Genomic DNA, 22,655 nt, shown 5'->3' on the forward strand with positions numbered 1-22,655 from the left:
ACAGGGGGATGGTTTCGGGATGATTCAAGTGCATTACATTTATTATGCACTGTACTTCTGTATTATCACATCGTGATATATAATGAAATAATTATATGACTCACCATAATGTGCAATTAGTAGCAGCCCTGAGCAAAATTTTCCTGCAGCTGGACAATCCCACGTGGGGGTGATAGGAGACAGCGACACTCCAAGTGTGTTGCTTATGTTCAGTCTGTAATCTCGTTTTGGTTGCTGTCGCTGCAGAAAACCCTGCTTCACGAAGAGAGGATGTTGGACATGGAAGCAGATTTTTCAGTGCTTTTGTGGCCATCTCAAGATAGTCTTCCTTGACTTGAATCCCGAAATTACGGAGATTTGAGGTTGTCTCAGACGTACTTTTAAGACCACCATCATTTGCAATCTCAAGCAGTTGATCCTCTTCTAGCAGTCATTCAGTTCACCTGGCTTATTAATAAGTGTTCTCAGATCCATTCCTTCCCAGTTTGGGGATCTTTTGTGGCTGGGAAGTAATGCTCAAACTCTTTCGAAAGCTGAGATAAGTGATCATGCACCAGTTGGGAGAAAGAAGGCCCTGGCTCAGGCCCTTTCAAAATCTCTGCAACGTTTGAAACATATCAAAAATCCCAGTGTTCACTTGTTGCCACCATGATTCCTGGAAAAGGAAATGGCAACCCACTCCAGTTTGTTTGTCTGAAAAATCTCACCGACAGAGGAGCCTGGCAAGTTACAATCCAAAGGGTCACAGAGAGTCCAACATGACCGAGCACCTAAACACACATAGAGATACTAAAAAATAAACAAAAACAGTGCTTTAGTTAAGGTAATTCTTTTATACTTAAAAAAATTTTTATGCTTATTTTGTAGATGTTTGGAAATGTAGCTGTGCTAAGGTATACAAAGTATTTGCCTTTAAAAATTTAAATATCTTCCCTGCCTATGGTTATGTCTCTGTTCTGTATTCTGTGTTTGTAAACAGTATGTTGGTTCATATAATGAGATCTGAGTTAAAAAAAATCTTTTGTTTGAATCTTGACTCTGCCACTTAACATCTCTGTGAATTTTAAATTATTCAATCCATCAAGTTTCAGTTTCCTTTTCTTCAAGGGTAGGGTTATAGAATGTGAATGGAAATATTACCTGTAAAATATGGCGTAGTAAGCCTTGAATTAGTGGTTTTTCTTTTTTTTTCCCCTTTTCATGCCACAGGGCATGCAAGATCCCAGTTACCTGATAAGGGATGGAACCTGAGCCCCCTGCATTGGAAGTGTGCAGACCTAACCACTTGACCATCACAGAATTCCCTGAATTAGTGTTAGTTTTATTGTAATTATTGATTAGACTTATTAAAGGTGTGTATAATTTATTTTAATTCTTCACCCCCACCAATTGTAAGAAAAAATTCTTAAATTCTTGTATTGTTTTTAATTTTAAGTAATTGATGCTTTTATCTCTATTATTTCTACTGCTTTCTTTAGGGCTATTTTATGCCTTCTTTTTAAAACTTCTTTAATTGAATGTTTCATCCTTTTAAGATTTAAAAAAACAGCATTTAAGAATGAATTACACTTTCATTAGCTGCCAAGTACTATCAAGATATTTGTGAAAATACAAGAGATGGAATATCAGATTCATTTTCACTGTTAGTCAAGGAGACTAGAAATTGAACATTGTTTTGAATATGAGATAACCTAACTGCTTTAATAAGAATCCGATGGCATAATAGAAGGCTTAGTTTTCACTTGTTAAAAACTTTACACTGCTGATATTGATCTTGCATGTATTATGACATTATTTTACATTTTTACCTAGCACGTTTGATTAAGCCAAAATTTTCATTAACCTTTATCAGCGTTTGGCTCCTAGTGGGATCATAACTTGCCATTATCTATGTTCAACTTCATTTTGTTTTGATGTATTATTTCTTTAGTATTTTGAGATTCCTCATGTATCTTTCTTTTAATGAATTAGCCACCATCCCCGACATAACGTTCCTAACATCATCTACAAAATTAATGAACAATATTTTCAGTTCCTTCATTCAGTTTATTGGTAAAGGTATGAAATAACAGTTTATAGAGTTATTTTCTTTAAGCTGATTTAAAGTGAAAGTCACTCAGTTGTGTCCAACTCTTTGTGACCCCCATGAACTGTAGCCTGCCAGGCTCCTTTGTCCATGGAATTCTCCAGGCCAGAATACTGGTGTGGGTAGCTGTTCCCTTCTCCCAGGTATCTTCCCAACCTAGGGATCAAACCAGGTCTCCTGCATTGCAGGCAGATTCTTTATTTTATTTTAAATTTATTAATTTATTTTAATTGGAGGCTAATTTCTTTACAATATTGTAGTGGTTTTTACCATACATCAACATGAGTCAGCCACGGGCACACATGTGTTCCCCATCCAGAACCCCCCCCCCACCTCCCTCCCCATCCCACCCCCCAGGGTCATCACAATGCATCAGCCATGAAAACCCTGTCTCATGCATCAAACCTGGACCAGCGATCCACTTCATATATGATAATATACACATTTCAATGCTACCCTCTCAAATGATCCCACCCTCGCCTTCTCCCACAGAGCCCAAAAGTCTGTTCTTTACATCTGTGTCTCTTTTGCTGTCTCGCACATAGGGTCATCATTACCATCTTTCTGAATTCCATATATATGCGTTAGTATACTGTATTGGTGTTTGACTTACTTCACTCAGTATAACAGGCTCCAGTTTCATCCATCTCATTAGAACTGATTCAAATGCATTCTTTTTAATGGCTGAGTAAGATTCCATTGTGTTTATGTACCATAGCTTTCTTACCCATTCGTCTGCCGATGGGCATCTAGGTTGCTTCCATGTCCTGGGTACTGTAAACAGTGCTGCGATGAACACTGGGGTGTGCGTGTCTCTTTCAGATCTGGTTTCCTCGGTGTGTGCGCCCAGCAGTGGGATTGCTGGGTCGTGTGGCAGTTCTGTTTCCAGTCTGAACCACCAGGGAAGCCCTTAAGCTGAGACCGAGTCATTGAGTTTTAGATGTAATCCTCCATCCTTTTGAGTAGATTTGTTCGTCCTGTCTTTGTCCATGTCTGTATCTCAGCACTCAGTCATGTCCACAGTTCCCTGATCTTAGGTTGCTGGGCCAGAAAAAGAGAATATTCAGTGAGGGAGTGACTTACATGTTCTCTTTTGACAGCAGATCGAGTCACCAGTGAGTGCAGTTGTGATGAACCAGAGAGGCTGGCACAAGGCAAAAAAGCAAAGCTGGCTCTGATAGTAGCACTTGCCTGAGAGATGGCCTGGGTGGTATGACCTGCCCTGAAGCCTAGTGACTTCCTTGTTAGACTTTCCGATTTTCATCTAGAACCTAGATTCTGTCTGTAAGTTTGCAGATTAAATTAACAATTTCATTTTAGAGGAAACTGTGAGCTTTTCCCAAGAATGCTAGACATGGTATGTGTTTTTTTGTCTACATAACTAGTCATTCTTTAACAGAAAGAAATCAACAACTCATACTGAAATAAAGATTATTTAGAGACATAAAGATTACTTAGTGTCACATGTTTTTCTGGATAATTAAAAGTTGGTATTTTGATAACTTGTATTAATCTTTTCTAGTGTCACTGCCATGGTTGTCCTTAAAAAATAATAGCATTTGGCATTTTAACCCACAGACTGTACTTCATTTACCTGAATATCAATGGGATCGTCATAGAAGAAAGATCGCTTGTCAAAGCATGTGAATGGCTTGCTAGCTTGTATATGTGTTCACAAAATCCTTAAGTAGTTTATATTTTGCCAGAAGATTGTGATATCCTGCCATGGATTAGAAGTTCCTATCATTGGAAATAGGAACATTAATGGAGGAAGTACAAGAAAAGTATTTTAAAAATTAATATAGGACCTTATATATGTGTTGCTGCATTTACTAGTTTAGGTATTTGAGACAGCCTAAAAGGTAGGCTCCAAAAAGTACCTCTTTCTTCTAGTCTGTTAGCTGAGGCATCTAGTATGTCACGTTATCACTGTTTTTTAGCTTGGATTGCTGAAATTGCGAAATGTGTTTAACTAGTCCACTTGCATCCTTATTTCTATACCAGAGTGAACTTGTCACATGGTACTCAGTAATGTCTGATTCTTCGCGACCCCATGGACTGAAACCTGCCAGACTCTTCTGTCCATGGAATTTTCTAGGCAAGAATACTGGAATGAGTTGCCATTTTTCTTCTCCAGAGGATCTTCCTGACCCAGGGATTGAACCCACATCTCATGTATCTCCTGTATTGGCAGGTGGACTCTTTACTAACTGCACCACCTGGGAAGCCACTTAGAGGCCCCATTGATTTCAGGATAAAGTTCAGATTCCTCAACAATCTTTACGGAGTCTTTCATGATTTTGGCCTTGCTCTCTATCCAGCTTTATCTCTAGACACTTTATAGTTTTTGTTCTATTCTCTCAAAATGTATTTCTCTCTTTTCTGTATGAGGGGTTTTTTTAAACCATAAGTACTCTTTTTTTCTCTTTGCTTTGTCTCTTCTTGCTTATTCTAGAATCTTTATACCTTCATATTTTAGTTTAGGAGCCATTTCCTCCAGGAAATCTCTATCTCCCAAGTCAAGGTTAGGTCCCCCATTGTTAAGTCTCTGGGTTCAAGAGCCACATTTGTCTTATTCGGGCTTCCATCCCTATTGCTTAGTATCTATTGAATAACTTAAGGAACATTTAGTATTTCTCATACGTTTACACTGACAGAAAAGAGAACGTGTATCCCCTATGGGTACACAAAGCTACCTTCTAAAAGTATTAAAGCTTCATTGTTTGGAATTTTACTTTTTAATTGCAAAATTTTTCTTTTATTTTTTTGTTATTATTTAAAATAAAAAAAAGTTTACTTACTAGTTAAATTATATAATATCTCCCTAAATCTCCAACTGAAATAGACACTACTGAAAGATGTATCGTGGTGCCCCCCAAATTTTATTCCTCTTCGTTTCATCATTCCATTGCTCATCTTTTCCCTTTTTGACTGATAGATTCTTTCTTCAGTTATGTGATTAATGCTGATCTTGTTATGGGTGATTTGGTTAACTTTCAGAACCACTCCTTATTCTTAAACCTTTTTGACTGAAATTAGTCCCTACTTTAAAAATGATTTGAAGATTGGATCCACAACCTCCAAGGACCAAGACTAAAACTCCTGCCTGTGGCATCTGCTCCAGCACAAGGTTTCATTTATGCAAGATGAATCAGTTCTGGAGATTGAACACATAGCAGTGTGACTGAAATTATTGATACTGTGTTGTATACCTGGCAAGAGATCATAATGTGTTCTCACCACAAATACCCACAAAAGATGATGACTGTCTGAGGTGATGGATGTATCAATTAGCTCGTTTGTGGTGAATATTCATAGTTGTACCTTAAATACATACAGTTTTCAGTTGTCAACTGTGCCTCAGTAAAGTTGGAAAAAATATAATATGAAAAAATTTAAAGAAGAGAACTAGTTGACGTAATATTAAAATATAGAAAGAAGTTCTTAGATGTGAAAGAAACTGCTTTGTATTTATCAGAATTTAATGGTTTAGAATTAAAATCTGAAAGAAGCATATCTGAAACTATTTGACGTGAGTTTGGCTTTAACTAGAAGGATTCTCCTGCAGTTGGCATTGTGTTGAAGTTTCAGAATCTTGTCAATGAAGATCTTACTGAAAAGGAAGGGCAAACAATCATTGAAAAAGTAAAAGGGGAAGAAGTGACCTCATCTGTTGTCCATACCATCTGAGATTCAGATAACTTTGGAGGAACTCATACACATTGACTAGAGAAAAAATTTGAAACAGGTTAACTCTTCTTTGTTGTTTAAAAGAATGTGTATGCTTTGCTGTTGGGTGATTTACCAGGAAAAAAGTTTTTCGTAGCCTAAACTTCATTGGAATTATAATTTTGAAGCCTCAATCAAGACTGCCCTTGAAGAAGCAAGTCTGCTCTTTCAGACATAGAGCTTGATTTATTATTAACAAGTATTTGCTTTAAATATATTATCCTAAGTAGTAACTATACAGTGGAAGTGAGAAATAGATTTAAGGGACTAGATCTGATAGAGTGCCTGGACTGAGCAACTGAACTGAACTGAAGTGTAGTAAGTAGCCTAAGTATTAAGTGTAAAGCCTAAGTATTATTATTACTAAGCCTAAGTATTAAGTGTAAAGTTTAAGTATGTATTTGGTGTTCCATAATTCATAAAGCCTAAGTATTAAGTGTAAAGTTTAAATATGTATTTGGTGTTCCATAATTCATAAATGTTTGTTTTCTTTTTTTTCAGTTTTTAAAAAAATTTAGTATTTTTTGCTATTTCAGTATTTGAATGAAATTTCAATTTACTGCATGTTACTTAGAGGAAATACAGATTTAATTTATTGATAGTTTGACGTTTGAAACAAGCTGGGTAGCATCTGTTTTATCAGCCTTGTCAGGTAACTGTCTCCCAGAGGAGAGTTTTGTTTGACCCTAGTCAGTGTCCCACGTTCCTGCCATCACTGCCTTCCCCCTAAATTACTCAGCAGCCAATTATGTCACGTGTGAGTAAATGTTTTTTTAGTGATTCTTTTTAAATAAATTCTAGAATTATAGATACGTATTATTCCTTTCTTTGATTTATATGTCATTCTTTCAGTTTTTCATCATTTACCTTATAATGTAAAAATTTCACAGAAGTTTTTATTTGTGGGAGTAACTGAGATGTTACAGAAGGAAATTTAAGCAAAACATCAAATTAATCTTTTATCTTCCTACATTGTTTCTTGGATCTCTGATAGGTGATCTGTTTTATGTCTAAACCAGAGAAAAATCAATGGAGGAGTTTTTCTGATTAAAATCTGGGAAAACATTTAGGGATTATTAAATAGGGAGCAGTGTTCTTTTTAAAATGGAAGTTGACTTCTTATATAGTTCACATTTTGTTCAAGAGATAGAATTGCATCTATTAAATGAATTATTTAAGTCTCCATGACAGTGTTGTTAGAGGACTAGTATTTCTTGCCCAGCAGCACAAATGAGCACTAAAGACCTTATGATGCAAACTGTAAGTTGTTTCTCTTTATTCTTATTTTTAAAAGAATTACTGTACAGGAATCATAAGTACTTGTTTATTTTGTATGTATTTGAAATATAATGGGCAAGATAGTTTTATAATATTTATTTTGTAACTAAAAATTAATATATTTTGATACAGATTAGAAGATAATATTATTATATAAATACATTTATATTGAAAGTGTTAATTTAATAAATAAATATCTCCGTTATAATTATATTTCAGTACATCTTTGTATTTTTGGCAGAAAGTGGTATTTTTTTAGTTTACCTTTTGTACATATATGTATATATTCTTTTCTAAATATAGATAACTGCAAAGCCAGTTCCATATACATAGCATAAATAATTATTAACCTTGGACAAGCTAAACTTTTCGTATTTTCTGGTGAGATACTATACCTTGTTCCCTTTTTGACTTTGCAATATAGTCTTTAGATACTTCATATAGAGAATCATATAGCTCACAGACACCTTCCTTATATTTTTATTGAGCATTACTAATGCCTGTCAGGCTTATTATTCTATAGAATACTTTGTTTTTAAATTTTTATCTTGTTAGCTTTCAAAAGTATCTTGAATAGAAAATACTATGATTCCAGTTTTATAATTTGTATATTTGAGAAAGCTGAAATCAGTTCCTATATTTTTAACATATATACCAAGCTAATCCATGAAATGTTTTTTCATAATGTATGTACTAAGCTATGTTATTTGATCACATGGCTTTCCCTTATTTTTATATTTCAGGTTGGCATTTAAGGAAGATGTAGTATTACTTGGTGTTTTAAGACCGTGGACTCTGGAGTCAAAGTATCTGGGTTCAAATTCATGTTCTGTCATTTCCTAGATTTGTGACTTTAGTCAAACTTACTACTCTCCGAGCTTCAGTTTTCTAATCTAAAGAGTAAGATAATATGTAGTACTTATTATCACAAAATTGCTTTAAGCATTACATTTAAAATGAAAGATTATAATAGTGCCTGGCAGATAGAAAGCAGTAGGGATTAGTGTTTAACATTTTGGGGGCAGGAATCAGTGTGCCTGTATTCATATCAAGATTTCATCTCACTGAATAATAATTTTAAGATCTTGAAAATTCTACTTATTCTTACTGAGCCTCGGTTCCCATACCTGAAAAATTAGGTTGTAGTGAGGATTCAGTTTGATAATGCTTGTAATGCATTTTCTAAAGCAGCCCGCAGCAAATACTAAACACCCTTTAAATGTCTATATTATTAATTTTGTTTTTGGTTGGTCTTGGTTTTATTGTTTAATTAAATTTGATTCAGCAAATTTAGTTCTTTAAATGTATAATATTAACTTATTAACTTTAATTAACTGTGTGCTGTTAGAGACTTTGAAGGTTCTCCGTTAAGAGGTAATATACATTTAAAATAGCATTTACTTGCCTGTAGCAAATGACCTAGAATGTTTGGAGAGAGTAGATTTATCTGTAGATAAATTAATCATAATCTTAGAAATATTTCTGTGACTTTTTAAGCAGATTCATAGTATAAGAATTTAGGAATAAATTCCATCAGATACTAAAAAATATGTTTTGTATTAGGTTTGAGTTCGTGTAATTTTATTTAACTTTTTTGATGGTGTATCATATTCATATCTCAGGGTGATTTCAATGTGTTGTTCCATCTCAGTTTTATGGACAAGTGGGATTATCAAATAATAATTAAATATTATTTCAATCCTGACATGAGGGTGAAAAAGTAAAAGTCTATAAAGTTTTTTAATATTTTCTGTCAGAAAATGTTATTTCATTTCTACAATTATATTACTGTTTTAAAATTTTAAATACAAAATGTTTTTCCATGAATGTAGAGAATGGGTGTTTAGCCAAGCAGTGGATTAAAAGAGAGTTATATAGTATATTTGCCTTGTAAGTATAAGGCACCTTTCACCATTTTCTAGTGAGGAAAGATTGTGTTTTTATTTTGTCCAAATTAATGGTTTGTATTTATCTGAAAATTTGTGAAGTAAGAGATTTTCCGTTCACGCATAATGCCTGTCATTTGCCAGTGCGGTTTATGTTTAGTCAGTGATGTCTTTCACATGCAACAGATGAGCCAAAGGGAAACTCCCAGCTCTTCATAACGAACCTGACCTTCATCAGAGCACTACCATATTTCTCTCTATACTGGACATCCACACAGCAGTAGTCTGCAGACATGCTCACGTAACATGTCAAAACCTAAGCTTGCTACCTGCCTCTCTTCTCCCACTGGTTTCTTGGCTCCCATTCTCGAAACCATATGCCTTTACGTTCTTATTTTTTCATTTTTTAAAATGATGTTGCCATTCACCCAGGCTTCCCAGGTAGCTCAGATGGTAAAGAATCCACCTACAATGCAGGAGACCCTGGTTCAGTTCCTGGGTCGGGAAGATCCCCTGGAGAAGGGAAAGGACACCCACTCCAGTATCCTTGGGCTTCTCTAGTGGCTCAGATGGGAAAGAATCCGCCTGCAATGCGGGAAACCTGGGTTCGATCCCTGGGTTGGAAAGATCCCCTGGGGGAGGGCATGGCAACCCACTCCAGTATTCTTGCCTGGAGAATCCCATGGACAGCGGAGCCTGGCAGGCTACAGTCTGTGGAGTCGCAAAGAGTCAGACACGACTGAGCAATTAAGCACAGCACAGCACCATTCACGCATTCGCTCAAGCTAGAAACTTTAGAATTACCTTCTACTTCTCTTTATCCTCATTCTCTCCTTTAATTGACTAGATTGTTACCAATTTTCTCTGAACAAATTCACCCCTCTTCTCTGCCATCACTGCCACCACTTCGTCCTCATATTTTGCCACCATCCACTCCCTACTGTTTGCCATGTTTTCTGATTGTTTTAGGGAATATAGTTCTACAAGTACAAAGTCTGTTGGATGGTGTTCAGGATTCTTTGACTGTTTGAACCTTGCTTTCATTTCCAGTAACTGTTCTGGCATACTTTTGTTCTTTCCTGAACACACATTCATTCATGCATTTGCAAATGTTTGTATAATGTCAACTGGCATTGTGCTAAGAGAGGAGACAAAGGTAGATAAGACAGCCGTGACTGTTGCCCGTTAGTGCCGATGGAATGCCATGCACACTGTTCCTGGGCTTTGATCATGCTCTTTCATCTGCCCTTGACTCTTCAATAGAGTTCCTATTAATCTTGCATAGCCTACCCAAGTGCTGCCTCCTTTCTGAAGCATTTGCAACTTTGCCGGGTAGTATCCCTTCTTTGTTCCAGTAGTACTTGATATTCAGTACTTCTCTTGTCGTGCTTGCTGTATTATACTTGTTCATAGATGACCTTTCTCCCTAGTTTAAATTTATAAGTGGGAAGGGCGGAGGGAAATGAAAGAGGAACACAGAAATAAGGATTGAGGAAAGGTGCAGGGAAAGGCAGGAAGGGAAGAGAAGGAACACAGGAGAAGTATGAGCAGTAGTTAAAAACACAGACTCTGGAGCCAGAAAGGGCTTGAATCCTGATTCTTCTACTTACTAGATGGGCACACGGTATAATATCTCCATGTCTCAGTTTATAGTGGCAGTAAATGAGAGGAAAATTGTGAAGATTAAAAGAGTTAATAAATATAAAGTACTTGAAAGAGTGAATAGCATGTAATATATGCTATATTGTTTTTAGTAGCAATAACTAGCTTTTGTAAGTGAGGTGAGTTATATTTCCTCCTTCATGTAGTCTTCTAAGAGGTGGGAGATTTTTTTAAAATTTTACTTACTTATTTATTTTTAACACCAAAAGCATTTTGTACTGGGGCATAGCCAGTTAGCAGTGTTGTGATAGTTTCAGGTGACCAGTGAAGGGACTCAGCCTTACGGGGTGGGCAGTTTTAAGCTGCTTATTATTACAGCTCACGGTGTGTGTTCACTTAGGGCATCGCATTCCCAAGTGAGCTTTGGACCTGCACTGGAAAGGGAGCTCCTATCCCTCTGTGCTGTTTGCGGTGTAATTCTGAACCTGGTCACACTGAGTGATTTGTGTCTTCGTACCAGATTCTGCCCTGCTGTGATCTTCCTAGCTGTTAGATGTGCTGGTGATAATTTTTTTTTACCTGTTTTTTTTTTTTTTTTTTACCTTAACCTTCAGGCTTGATGGATCACTGTTTTATGTCATATACCTTAGATTCTTTTATTAAACTCTGTTCCCTTTCCTGACTATTCTCCAGCCTGAGAGTGAGACAGAAAGGCCTAATGTCTCAGCGTAGCGTCTTGGTTCTGGTAGCAGGATCTGTTCCTGCGCACCCGGCTGCTATTCAGAGAGCACTTCTGTCATTCCTGCCACCTTCTCCCTCACGCTTATCACCCCTGCCTTGGAATATCATTCTCTGCTCCATCCTCTACTGCGGTACTGTTGACCCAGCTTTGACCAGACCATGATATCATATCAGTTCTGCACCTGGGGTGCCTGGCATTCACAAATGATAAAAAGCTAGGAGAGTAAAGCGCTCATAATTGACTGGTGGGTGACTTCATTTTTAACAAATGAGTTAGATGCTAATTGTCGTGGTTCTTCAGATTAAAAAAGGAATTTTGGAGGAGATGACAGTTTAGTCAGTGCTTGAGCAGTGGAGGAGGAGAGAGTAAGGTTGTATTTGAGGCTTAGGATTCATTGTCTACTAATACTGAAGTCAGGCACTGAGATTACAGAAGTGTAGTTCTGTTTAATTCCAAATGACTGGTCCCACAGAGAGAGAGGATGCAAAAGTTGAAAAGAAAGAGATGGCAGAGGATTGGAGAAGTTGGAGAAGGTTTTGTCTGTGCTCACTCTACCAGATCTCCCTGGATGATTTCATGTATTCTCTTGGGAACCTGGTAGTTCGTAACAGAGTTTCATGGAGTTTCTGGAATGCACAGTGATCTCCTGTCTCTTGGTTTCACATGCTGTTTCTTCTGCATGAAATAGTGTTCACTTGGCTAATTCTTGGGTTTCCCTGATAGCTCAGACAGTAAAGAATCTGCCTGCAATGCGGGAGACCTGGGTTCCATCCCTGGGTGGGGAAGATCCCCTGGAGAAGGGAAAGGCTACTCACTCCAGTATTCTGACCTGAAAAATTCCATGGACTGTGTAGTCCATGGGGTCTCAAAGAGTCAGACATGACTGAGCGGTGTTCACTTTCACTTTTTTGGCTAATTCTTACAGTACAATCACAGGAGCCATAACTTGCAGAAAAGCTTGCTTGATCCTTCAACACTGGGTTACATAACCTTGGTTGCACCGCGTTGTTGCTGCCTTCACCAGCCTGTTCAAGGAAGATAGGAAATGCATATGTGATATGCTCGGAGTAGGGCTGCTGCTCCAGGGTGTGTGTTGGTTGAGTGAATGAGTGGGATTTGGTATAGAGAGGATACTTGGTCACTCCTGGCAAGGGGAGGAGGCAGACAAAAAAAAAAAAAAAAAAAAGCATGTGATAAATGGAGTCACCTGATTGGAGGGTAGTATTGAAAAGAGGCTGGAGTTTTCAGTGCCAAGTTAAAAAGTCCAGAGTTTGTTTAATACAAAAAGACCATTGAAGCTTTTAGATAGCAGCAATAGTATACGTTCTCATAAATTTAAGTGCTTGGGAAATAAGTTATTCTAAATCTTGTTTTAAAAATTTTTTAATACTCGTCAGTGGACTGAATGTATGGTAACTGCCTCTTTGATAGACTCATTTCTTTTTTTTTTTTTGACTCATTTCTTTTAAGATTGTTCCCACATAACTTACAGGGAAACTGTTAATATACTCTTCAATAAATTTTAATATACTTTTGAATAAATTGAACAACTCATTAAACTGTGCAGATTATTTTTCTCACAAACTGAACTGTTGTGAACTATGAAAATTTAAAAATAAAATTCAAGTAAGGCAGCAGTCCTAACCCAATGTATAGGGGCTTCCTTCTTCTTTGTAACTTGAAGTAGAATAAATGCTTACAGCTGTGACTTTTTTTCCCTCCAGTATCTCCAGAGGCAGTTGGATTTTTGTCTGCTGTTGGGGTGTTTATTATCTTGATGCTGCTCCTTTTTCTCTATATTAATAAGAAGTTCTGTTTTGAAAATGTTGGCGGGTTTCCAGATCTTGGTTCAGGATACAGTGCAAGGAAGAATTCACAAGATAAAATTTGTAAGTATCATATTGCTGCTTCTCTTGTTTAGTCTTTCTATCTACTGTTTATTATTTTATTTTAAAAATACGATATACATTAAAAAGCTTGATTCTGACGTACAGTAAACTAACTTTTAGACATTATTCTGTGAAAGATGAAAGATCTATTATCTGAACATAAATTATGTTCAGCTATCTTTTTATTGCCCATGAATTGCTACTATATTGCATAAAAATGAATTGTATATCATCATAGAATGACATTTTTATATACTTTAAGAAGAAGGACATATCTTATTACTTTCTGTGCTTAAATCCGTTGTTCAGATAGTTTTCTAGAGAGCTTTTTTCCCATGTCCCTAGAAAGCTTTTGAAAGTATTCGCCTTTTAATCTGCTGTTGAATTCTCAGTGATGGATAATTTTGTTGTTTAGAGAAGGTGGTTTTCTCTAGTAATTTAGTGTGTAAAATCTGATTATGAAACCTTAGTGTTCCTCTTTCCTCCTTGGCAACATAGATATATTTCTTAGATATATTTCCTTAATAGGAAAGATGAGGGCTGTGATATTGTTCTTTTTCTTATGAAAAAATTTTATTTTTTTTAAGTTATTATAGAGTTCTTTATTTGCCATTTCCAAAGACTGGCTTATGTAAATAATAGCAAAAAAAAAAAAAAGCTGAAAATTGTAAAAGTGAGACATTAATTTAGAATTTTAAGGAAAAATACAAGAGAAGCCTTACATTTCTTGTCCATGTACACATGTTGAAGAGATGCTTTTCTTTTATTTCTGATAACTTAAAAAGTGATAGCCTCATAGTTTATAAAAATCTTATTGTTGAATTACATCATGCAGATTTTGCATTAAGGAAACTGTAGTATTTTATGTGGTTTGGTTTGATTAATGTTTCTCATACTTCACTTCAGTCCTGTTTTCTTGTTTTTTTTTCCATCATTTGTGTAGAAAAAACTGGTAAAGAAACCTCTTTTAGTAGCCTCCAGTAGTTCTCCATTTTGGCATTTCTAGGTTTTCTTTGGTCTTATCCCTTTACACTCTTAAAAATTATTGAGGACCCCAAAGAGTTTTTGTTTATGTGAGTTATAGCTCCATGATATGTACCAAATTAAAAGTTAAAAGCTAAGAAAAATTTAAAATATTTTTTCAATTTATTTTTAAAAACCCAACAATAAGTCTATTACTTGTTAATCTAAAATGTATTAATTTTTAAAACTGTATATTTTCTAAAACCAAAAAATATGTTTGATGAGAAGAGTGACATTGTTTTACATTGCAAATCTCTCTAATGACTGGCACAGAAGAAAGAAACAACTGGATTCTCATATCTGCCTCTGCATTCAGTCTGTTACATGGCCTCGGGAACACCCAAGAGCTCATTTGAGTGAATGAAAGTGAAAAGTTAAATATCCTCTTACTCTTTTTGTAGAGTTTTGACCTTGAGGATCTGTTGGAAAGGTTGGGGGACCTTATTAATTTTTCTGAGGCTGTTTCTTTACTCTCTTATTAAATAAGAATAATAATATTTACCTCCTAGAGTTATTATAAGATCAAATAAGAAAAAAAGTTGTAAATCTCAATTCTTTACATGTAATAGCCACTCAGCGGATGTTCTCTCTCTGCTCTTCCCTATTCTAACTTCTGCAAAATTGTTTAGATACATAAACAAATACATATTTGGGGGAGTATATGTATTGGGGAAACCCTTAAGACATTTTTTATTTTGAAATGGTATTGGTACTTTGTTAATAATAGGGCAGTTCCCACACATAGATTATTAATAAGTTAACTAAAAAAGTACATAATAAAAATCCTTTCTATACTTCTTCTTGCAGGTATAGAGTAAAAACCCAATAGTATTTGAGGGAAAAACACTGTCTTGCTGCTGTCATGACAGCTATGGAGTGGGAAAAAATGTTGTTACGTTTAAACCAAGTGGTTTGATTTTTTTTTTTTGAAGCATCTTTTACTTCAACATATTTCTTCCATTACATAAGCATTTACAGAAAGATTAAAAGCCATAATGTGAAATACTGATATTGAGCTAATGAATAGCACCATTTAAGTAAATGTTAAATTGAAACTCCAGAGTGCTTAATATTTTGAGAAGAGAAAATTCCATGATTGCAGCTTTAAGGAACAAGGAATTAGAAAATGGCATTTTTCAAAAGTTTTCAACAGAATCTGCCTTCAGTGTCCTCTCTGGTGGACACGATCAGTAATGCCGTGGAAGATTTGACCGCTGCTGTCGGGGAAGTCAGCTATGCGTTCACCGACTCGGTTGCTGAACAGGTAACGAGCATGATAAATGGCTTTCGCCCAGAAGAGGAAAGCTCCGCAGCCCCAGAAGCTGCAGATACTTCTAAACCAGAGAGCACCACAATACCAGAAGTCTCCAAAAACACTGATTGTCAGAAAGCACTGTTCAATTCAGAGAACCAAGCAAGTCGAAGCAATAGCTATAACACTTCAGTTTCACAAAAGCAAGACCAAGGAATGAATGAAGGAGGAGGAGTTAAACATATTAATAATAGGCAGCAGATGCCATCACAATATCAAGAAACAGATAGCTCTTTGAAAGATGATTCTTCCTTGAAAGGCCGTGTGAGTGATGGTAGGGTATCAGTTAGCAGACAGAATGCAAGTGCTGGATCTACTTGGCAAGAACTTGAAAGTACTGACAAGTGTAAAAAAAATGGATTCGAAATTTCCAGTGATGGTAAACATGACTTAAAGGAGGTAAGATATCAAGAAATGAAAGAAAATTACTTAAAGAAATTTGAAACACATATTAAAAGTAAAGGATACAAAGAGAATAACTATTCAGGAAATGAGTGTTCTCCAAAAGATATTTTGGAAAGCAGTAGACACATGATACAGAAATCCATTAAGAAGGAAGACTTATATCCAGCAGCATCAACTAATTCTACAGAGCAGTGTCAAGGAAAAATCAAAGAACAAATAAATCCAACAAAAGACTACAGAGGGAAAGGAGATATAAAAACAAAGAAAATTGAAGCCATTTCTGCCAAAAAAGAAACAGCAAAGAGTAAAGATGAAAAATATTTTAAGATAATACCAGAAAAAGGTGAGGTCTCCTAATGTGAGCTTGAGTGATAAAATTTTCTCTTAATTTTTTCACATTAGGAAAAACATCATCCAACTTCTTTAATTGTTCTCTGTACAGCTGTATTTCTAAGGCTTTCTTGAGTCCTCTTACTGGGAGACATTTTTAAAGTCATGCAGTTTTTTCTTACAGTCCTTTCAAAAGCGTGTTGTTTGTATTCCTCTGATTTAAGTATTGCCCCTGGTCCCTGCATTATTTGGACAATTTTAAGGACCTTCATTTTACTTAATGCCCATTTATTGTACAACCCAGAACTCTGGTTTTTTTAAGTACTGTGCATCCTTTAATTGGAGTTTATTTGGTGTGCTATAGTTGAATTTTAAAATTTTGTGTTTTTGTAACCTACCCTTAACCCTTTATACACTGTTGCTCTTCACATCTTTCCTGGTAAGAATCTACCAAATGTTTTATGTTTTCCTTGAGAGCAGTGGATTTTTATTCTCTTGAAATACATGCTTCAGAATGTCTTTTCATTTAGCCATACATTGAGATTTTTATGTGACTTCTGTGTTTCCAATGCATATACATGAACAATCTATTTTTATTCATGAGTTCTCTATGTACAATTAAGATTCCAACTAAGCAGTCACAGTTTTCATCCACAATATTTGTGACAGTTTTCAAAACAATTAGCTGACAGTTACTTGGTTTTGCTTTATATTGCCAGTTACCACTCCTGGTTATCCCTTGAAGTGAAGTGAAAGTGGCTCAGTCATGTCCAACTCTGCGACCCCATGAACTGTACCCCGTCAGGCCCCTTTGTCCATGGGATTCTCCAGGCCAGAATACTGGAGTGGGTATCTGTTCCCTTCTCCAGGGGATCTTCCCAATCGGGGATCAAACCCAGGTCTCCCACATTGCAGGCAGATTCTTTACCGTCTGAGCCATGATTATCCCTTAGTCATTCTCATTTATTGTTGATCTGATCAGAAGACCAGAAGTACACTGGCTTTTATTTATAAAAGATACATATGGAATTTTTGTGTATATTTACATTCTCATAAAATAACAAAAAACTGAGTGGCACTAGAAATGCAGAAGACTGTTTCAGTTCTGCTATGTGACTTCATGTGTAATAGGAATCTGCTATCTATCAGTTGTATGAATGATTTTTAAATGATATAATAGAGGCTGATCCAGGATGGATGAGCCAGTTAAAAAGGAATGTCAGTTTTTGGAAATATATCTGTTTTGAAGTTTATTCTCCTAGTAGTTGTTTGAAATGTCAGATTCAGTGGTTTTGGGGTTTTTTTTTTTTTTTTTTTTTGGTAGCCTTAATTTAATTTTGGTAGCCTTATTACCTGAAGTAATAAAAGTTAAAAGAAATAAAATTAAGTGAAATAGTTTACATATTATCTTATTCATAAAATAACAGAATGGATGCTATTAGTAAATACTTCACAGGTAGTAGTGCAGAATTTAAAATTTTTATTTGTTTTAATTAAGAAGCATGCTACTACCTAAAGGAATACATATCTCTCAAGTATTCCAGATTTTAATGAGTACTAGACTGAAAATCCCGTGGACAGAGGAGCCTGGTGGGCTACAGTCTGTGGGGTCGCAAGAGTGAGACACGATTTAGCAACTGAACCACCACCTCCAAACTGAAACATATTATGATTTAAAAACCATTTTGAAAATCATTCAACCCATATGGATTGTCCCTTCGTATAGCTGAACTGTAATTTTGCTAGTATTAATACCTGAGTCCTAGGTTCTGACAGAGCTTATAAGATATAATAAGAGGAAGAAGGGTTTCCTTCTCCGTTTCTGAATGCAGGGCTCCTTTAGGTAATATTTTATAGCAGGTAAATTTCTTGCCACCCTCCTCAGAGCTCTCCTGCTACCTTAGTATCCACGCAGTGCTAAAACCTGGGAGTCAGAATGCCTAGGTTCTAGACTAGATCTGCCGTCATCTCAGTCCTGTCTAATAGAACTTTCTGCAGTGATGGAAAAGTTCTACATATCTGTATTGCTCCCTACAGTAACCATTGTCCACACATAGCTATTGAGCGCTTGGAATGTGGCTAGTAGCCCTGGAGAACTAGATTTTAAATTTTATTATTTCTGCTTAATTTAAATAACTGCATGTGCCCGGTGACTAAGTATTAGACAGTGCAGAATATAACATTGGTTATGGTTTACCCCTTTGACAGTTTTATTTTACTGATTTAAAAAGTGGGACTTAGACTAGTGACATTGAAGCTACCATATTTCTAACTCTAAATATTGAATTTCTATCCCACATCTTATACTCCTTCTTTGTCTCCCCACCAGAATTTTAAACTTTGTTTCCTGTAGTGCAGATGATTTTAGCTGAGTATAATGAGAGAAATGTCTAGACTGAACTAATAATTTCTGACTGCTGTGGTCTCTTCCTTCTTCTAGAGTTGTTTTAGAATTCTGAGAAGGTTACATCTTGTCTAAATGAATCTCAACATGATGCAGTTTCAGTATCTTTACCTTTTAAGTAAATGATATTAATAATAACTAGTGCTTTTTAAAAGAATATAAAATTAGTTAATTTACCAGTTTGCCTTCTGGAAATGTAATTTGAAATTTGGGTACATGTAAGTAAAGTTTTCCTAGGAAGTCTGCCTTTGGTATACATGCTTCCAGATATTTTTGTATGTGTCTATAAACTTATACTGCATGGATGTGTGTATACATTACATGTAGATTTGTGTATGTGTGTTAATCTGTTTTTTAAAATGAGACTGTAACTTCTACTTTATTCCTCTTAACATTACATGGTAGGCATTCTTTCCCTGTGAGTACTTATAAGTTCACCTCCTCATTTTTAATGATTGCATAGTGTATCATTGCACAGGTGTATCATGATTTACTTAACCAAGGCCCAGTGTTGGACATTTAGCTTGCGTTTTTGTTTTCTTTTGCTGTTAAACACAATTCAGTAAATTGTCTCAGATACATATCACTGCTTATCTGTTAATTATTTTTTTAGGCTGAATTCTTAGAAGTGAAATTGGTTAATTCTTATAAATGAATCAAAGAGTATACAAATTGGAAACTTTGATATGTATTGCCAGATTGCTATCTAGAAAAGTTGTATCATTTATATTTCAATCAGTAGTGTATGTCTGTCTGTTTCTTCGTTCTGCTTATAGCGCTAAGCAGTGTCAGCTATGCAAATTTTGGCTAAGATGATGACCAAAAATGTCTGTTGTAACATGAATGATTTCAGTCAGATCCATATGTATTGGCAATACTTAAACTTCTTTGTGTGCTATTAATGCTTTAAAAAAATTGTGTGAGATGGCAAGCCTTATTATTCTGTTTATCTGTATCATGGTTGGAAAATCCCTGTGACTAGCATTATTTATATAATTCAAATATGCAAGTCAGTTTTTTCTAGTAAAACATAAAAATCCAAAGCTTGGGCTTCTTAAATGAAAAAATATTTTTCTAAAGCTGAAAATTCAGATTGTGTGTGTGTGTTTATGTATATGTTTATATATATTTGTGTGTATATGAATATATATGACACATACATAAGTGTATAACATATATATGACTATAGCAAATTTGCCATTATTTTATAGCATTAAATTTTGATCTGCTCTCCTTGTCATTTCAAATAGATAATTCCTACATGGACAAAGATGAGCATGGTTCATCCTCTGAAAGTGAAGATGAAGCACTGGGTAAATACCATGAGGCCTTATCCAGAACACACAATTCCAGACTACCACTGGCAGATTCTAGACAAAAGAGCTATACTTGGGAAACGAGACAGAAATATAGTCCTCTCTCTGCAGAGTATGATGGATACAGTAGTGAAGCATCAATAGATGAAGGTAAGATAGGTTAATTATTTGATTTTCTTAGATGATATGCTGTAGTATTTAATTATTTGTTTCTACAACTCTAGGCATCTGTGGTTGCACAGTAAATAAGAGAGCGCGAATAGTCTGGTCACAATTCTGGGACTGTAATTTATTCAAATTCAAATCTTTGAGTTCAATCCAAAACCAAAACATCCCAAACCAAAACACCAATAATTGAAATACAGTGGTAATTCTAGTGCTCTTTTCACAATGAACATATGTCTGGCAGTCATCAGATGGGAAATGTGAATCTGCTGTTGTCTCAGATGTAATCAGTTCCTAAATACCTGTTATAGGAACTGATGTCTCACAGTGTTGACTATGAGGGCAGTGTGTAAATGAATGTGTTTTCATTCAGTATGGCCCCTAGCATGAGCCAAACACTTCATGCAGCATGTAGCAGAAGAAACGATGATCTGTTCCATGTAGAGGAAAAACTGAGATAAATTTATTGAGCCTGTACTGTATTGTACTAGGTTTTAAGGGGAATTTAAGGCGTTTTCAAGGATTATTTTGTCTCTAATTGATTTTTGTCTCACGTGTGGACATTGACATTTGAACTCAACCTATTTAGAAGATACAAGTCCACCCTCACACATTTTTATATCTTTCTAAAAGAGAAATAAAAAAAGCTTTGCTATTACTTACAGCATTTTTCCTTCCACATTTAAGTAAGTTGTTCATGTACTTGATACAATGTGTGTCTACTCCTAGTAATTATTATATATATGCCCAGATAGAAGAAAAGAGCAATATATTTTAAATAGCACTTTTATTATTGTATCAGATACAAATTAACCTTAATTTTATAGCTGTGGCTTGTGTTTTGGGACCTGTTATTATTGATGAGTTATTCTGGCACATACAGTTGTCAAAAAAGCTAAATCATTTACTTTTGTATTTGGCTTAATGCTAACTAAAGATTCATATATATTCCTCCCTTTTATTTCTGCTAGTACATAGGTATAGTAAGAAAATAAATATAGAAAACTCATTATGAGATGTTTAGGAAGAAATAAAAAATATTAGACATGGACTCTACCCTCAAAAATACCTTACTTAATACTAGAGAAAATAAGATACGTGTTTACAGCGATAACTAAATAATGCAAAAATGGCAAAGGCAGTCCCCCAGCTTATGTAAACCCTGGCTCATGAATAGTAGAACAGAAAGAGAATGGGTCTTAAAGCCTGACCTTTGTGCATATTCTGACCCTGGGACTCCCCGAACTGTGAAGCCATGAGCAGTGTAGCTAATCGCTTGTAGGTTTGTTTCACTGTCTCTCAGTGTGAATAATAACTTGCTGATGGGGTTGTCATGGGCAGTAAATGTCATGTGTGGTGTTCTTGGCATCGTGTCTGCTGCCTGATTGGTCAGTGATCAGTAAATGGTAGTCCTCGTGTGGTTGGTGAAACAGTGATGGTGATGAGAGTGAGTTGCCACAAGCAATCCCTGAGTGTGTCATGTGTGACTCTGGACGCTTTCCTTTTTGCAGCTTCAGTTTAGGCTTTTTTCTCTACTCATCCCTTCTTTCCCTGCACTTCTGTGCTGGTTTGATTGCTTCTTCCCACTAGTCCTGTTACTCTCCCGTGGCTCAGCAGTTTGGGAAAGCGGTAAAGAGAGACGCATAACCGCAGTGGCCCTTCTGTTCCTCCCCCTCCCTCTGGAATCACCTCTCATTTCACTTCAGCTGTGTATTTAGGACTCACTTGTGCCTTTCTACCATTTCTACCCTAAATCATTTGGTAAAACATCCAGGATAACTTGATTTTAGGCATTCTGAAATGAGATTTACTTATTTCATAAGCATTTGTTGAAAGCTTTTTATGTGCCATACTAGATCCTGTGGATGTAAATAAAAGCATTTTGTAAAAAACTATCTAAAAGATTAATCAAAACAAGCTTGTTTTAAAGAGCCCCCAGACTGGAGGAGGATGACCTGTGAGTACATGTGTAATGTTGTGTGGTAAAAGGTCTGTTAATTACAAGAACAGCGTCGTGCAGAAATACAGAGGAGGAGGTGATTGACACTTTGGGAGGTGAGGGAATGCGGGGTCTGCACAAGATGGGTGAACTAGACTTCAGGGAAACTGTTCAATCACCATAGAATAGTGATTGTAGGAAAGCAGAAGACACTGTGCTTCCGAGTCTTTAACCTAGGATCTGTGCTTGGAGAAGGTGCGGTAATAGGACTGAATGCCATAGTCAGGAGTTTGGATGTTGTCTTCCAGGAAATATAGAGCCCTAGAAAGTTTTTAAAGTGGCTAGTGTGGCACTTTTAGGTTAGTATTTAAATGCTGTAATAGAAGATGAATTGGAGGTAGGAACTGCTGGAGACAGAAGGACAGATTTGATAAACAGCCATGAGATCCTCATTAGCAATGTTAATTGAGGGACAAAGAACTTGAGGGACTTCTCAAGAAGAAATTGAGGGACTTCTCAGTATATCCTAGCGAATGACTGACTGTATGT

General features: G+C 35.9%; 1 protein-coding gene and 1 pseudogene across 5 annotated transcripts in view; one reads left to right on the forward strand and one right to left on the reverse strand.

Annotated features, from left to right (window-relative positions):
* The window catches only part of LOC110136112 (cyclin-dependent kinase 1 pseudogene), a 28,116-nt pseudogene extending 18,186 nt beyond the window's left edge, over positions 1-9,930 (reverse strand).
* SYT14 (synaptotagmin 14) overlaps positions 1-22,655 on the forward strand; it is a 197,704-nt gene that overhangs the window by 39,562 nt on the left and 135,487 nt on the right. For 3 of the 5 annotated variants that reach the window (XM_070473879.1, XM_070473880.1, XM_070473881.1), the window contains exons 1-2: positions 15,068-16,295; positions 19,937-20,152. In XM_070473879.1, the coding sequence (XP_070329980.1) occupies positions 15,362-16,295; positions 19,937-20,152 (1,150 nt within the window). In that variant the 5' untranslated portion in view covers positions 15,068-15,361. Of the gene's footprint in view, positions 1-13,047; positions 13,213-15,067; positions 16,296-19,936; positions 20,153-22,655 lie in introns of those variants that run through there. The other 2 variants (XM_070473882.1, XM_070473883.1) reach the window with 1 other exon arrangement.

The sequence above is a fragment of the Odocoileus virginianus genome, chromosome 11, assembly GCF_023699985.2.
Source record: "Odocoileus virginianus isolate 20LAN1187 ecotype Illinois chromosome 11, Ovbor_1.2, whole genome shotgun sequence".
NCBI classification, from domain to species: domain Eukaryota; kingdom Metazoa; phylum Chordata; class Mammalia; order Artiodactyla; family Cervidae; genus Odocoileus; species Odocoileus virginianus.